General features: G+C 46.5%; 1 protein-coding gene across 8 annotated transcripts in view; it reads left to right on the top strand.

Annotated features, from left to right (window-relative positions):
• The first annotated feature begins 1,143 nt into the window (after nt 1–1,143).
• CDC27 (cell division cycle 27) overlaps nt 1,144–2,583 on the top strand; it is a 90,382-nt gene continuing 88,942 nt past the window's right edge. For 5 of the 8 annotated variants that reach the window (XM_003786224.3, XM_003786223.3, XM_023511048.1 and 2 more), the window contains exon 1: nt 1,144–1,336. In XM_003786224.3, coding sequence (XP_003786272.1) covers nt 1,310–1,336 — 27 coding nt within the window. In that variant the 5' untranslated portion in view covers nt 1,144–1,309. The remainder of the gene's footprint in view (nt 1,337–2,583) is intronic. The other 3 variants (XR_002772393.1, XM_023511047.1, XM_023511046.1) reach the window with 1 other exon arrangement.

Consider the following 2,583-nt stretch of genomic DNA (forward strand, 5'->3'; position numbering starts at 1 on the left):
CCTCTATCAAGAACTTTAAAAACACCAAAATGTCCACCTGCCTTTTGAGATTTTTCACGATCTGGTCACCTAAGTAACAATTTGAAGTTTTAATGCCTTAACTCTTATCAGACTGATCATTTCTCCTTCTCTTACGCTATATTTCTTTCTCTTCTTCTAATTCTACCCATCCTTCAAAGCTCAGTTTAAACCTTTATTCCTTCCATGAAAGCTTCCTCATCTTAATCCCGATTAATTTCCCCCTCCTCTGAATTTTTACATTACTTATAGTAGGTAAAACATAATACAGCACTCTTTGTTACATTGCTTTTCACTTTAAATAGATGGTAATCTCCTTGAGCACAGAGGCCCCCTATTTCTTGGGAGCGTGGCAATCCTCCCAAATTTCCTTCAATTTTCCCCACAGCCCTGAGTAGGTACTTCTGATGTGGATGAAGGATCTAACTCAACGAACAAACACTTCTTAGTGCATTAAAGTCAGCTCCAAACTCTGCTTTACCCTTTGCTTAATCCACCGCACACCAATTAGTCCACAGGGCTAAGTCCGGGAGCGGTGGCTCATGTCTGTAATCCTAGCACTCGGGGAGGCCAAGGGAACTGGATTGTTTGAGCTCAGGAGTTCGAGACCAGACTGAGCAAGAGACCCTCGTCTCTATTAAAAATAGAAAAACTAGCACTTTAGGAGGCGTTGTGGTGGGCGCCTGTAGTCCCATCTACTCAGGAATGCTGAGGCAAGAGGATCATCTTGAGACCAAGAGCTAGAGGTTGCTGTGAGCTAAAACGTCAGAACACTCAACCCAGGACTACAGACTGAGATCTGTCTAAAAAAAAAAGAAAGAAAGAAAGAAAGAAAAAGAAAGTAAGAGAAAGCACCCCCGCCACGTAGCGCACCCCTCCTGCTCTCGGACGCCACCCCCAGCCTGCTAGTCGCGATTGGGCGTGGCCCTGCTTAGGCTCGCTGATTGGGCGTGGCGTGCTTGGGTGAAGGCGTGGCTCAAAAGAGGAACCTAAGCGTAGCTCAGACTCGGTCATTTCCGTTAGTCCTCGACAATTTCCGGTAACTGTCTCCTCCTCCGCCGATTCATCTCGGGCATTTCCGTCCACCTTCGGGCTTTTCCGTCTGGCTTTCGATCGGCTCCCTCTACTTCGTGTATTTCCGTGTCCCGCTCGGAGGTGCTCGGCAATTGCTCGGCCTCCCCCATTCCCCGGTAACGGTCGCTGGTGAGTTTAAATGAGCCGGGGCTGGCTGGGCCAGAGCCGCTACGGGGGGGGCCTGAGGCATTGCAGAAAGTGGACCTGAGCCTCAAGGATGACGGTGCTGCAGGAACCCGTCCAGGTAATGATAACTCCCTTTTCTGAGTCTTGGCTGGCAGCCTCGGTCGGGAAGCAGCGTATGGCCACTCCGCGGCCTGGTGCGGCCTAGGCCCAGCTCCTTCTCCCGCCTCCCCTTCTGCCCCGTCCTACCTATCTTTCCTCAGTTGGGAGGATTTGGCCGCAACCTAAGCCGTGTTACCGCTGGCCCTTCGTTACTTTTACCCTTCGAGGGAGCGGGATTCGGCGATATTACCGTCTTTCCTGTCGGAACCAAGGTCTGGCCAGCCCCTCCTGTCAGTCGAGGGGCCTGGCTTGGCCCGGGGTTAAGGGCTCGGGGGCCGAAAACGCGTCCCAGGTGTTCTTTTGCCTAAAGGATGATTTAGAAGCACCTTTGATCAGAGCTTGTAGGGTGTTATAATGGTAGGGCAAGTTTTCGGGGTGAAGGGGGTTGCTTTGTTTTTGTTTTATGTGAGAAGGTAGGAGGAGGATAGGATCGGTATTTTTCATACTGATTTCTATTTTGGTAACAGATTTCCTAACCCACGTTGCCTTTCTGTCTGAGTGAATTTCCCTCTGGACACTGATGATTTGAGAAGACAACTCCAAGGCTCCATGCTGAGGTGCAAGCACCTATACAAAGGGAGGGAGTGAAAAGGACAAATCTGGGTTTTTTTCATTACCTGAGATGGGGATCCTAAGTATGTTATGGTGCATGTTTATAAGGAGTTCAGGAAATGAAAGATAAATAATGGCTTTTCTGTCCATTTCACTGGCCGACCCCACCAAGGTATGCGTGGACTACACAGTACTCTGTTGGCATAGAAGAGACCCTGTTTGATTTTAAGTGTGTGATGCAATGCCAAGTCATTTTGCCCGCTGACATCTAAAGAAACTCCATCTTTTGTCCCTTATTAATGGACCAGGTCTGGGAGACCCACCCACTGTATGATCTTTGACTTAGAAGAGTTGGCCTTTATCAAGTGCTGTCTTTGAGTTGTAGACTTTATTTTGAAGTTATAAAACAAGCTGATTTTAGAAATTTCTTCATATTGCCCTTAATAGGCCTGTGGAACCAAATAGTAAATAGTATTTTAATACATCACTACTTCCATATTTTCTTATTTTTTCTTCACGTCCTAAAATACTTATTTCTCCTAATTTGGCTTCTCTAGCTTTTTACATATAGCAGATATTAGTGTTTAAATTAATATGATGTATGATTCTGTCTTAGAAAATTTACATATCAAGTCTTTTTTTTTTTTTTTTTTT

Source organism: Otolemur garnettii, unplaced genomic scaffold (genome assembly GCF_000181295.1).
Source record: "Otolemur garnettii isolate 467f Iridium unplaced genomic scaffold, OtoGar3 scaffold00018, whole genome shotgun sequence".
In the NCBI taxonomy this organism is placed as follows: domain Eukaryota; kingdom Metazoa; phylum Chordata; class Mammalia; order Primates; family Galagidae; genus Otolemur; species Otolemur garnettii.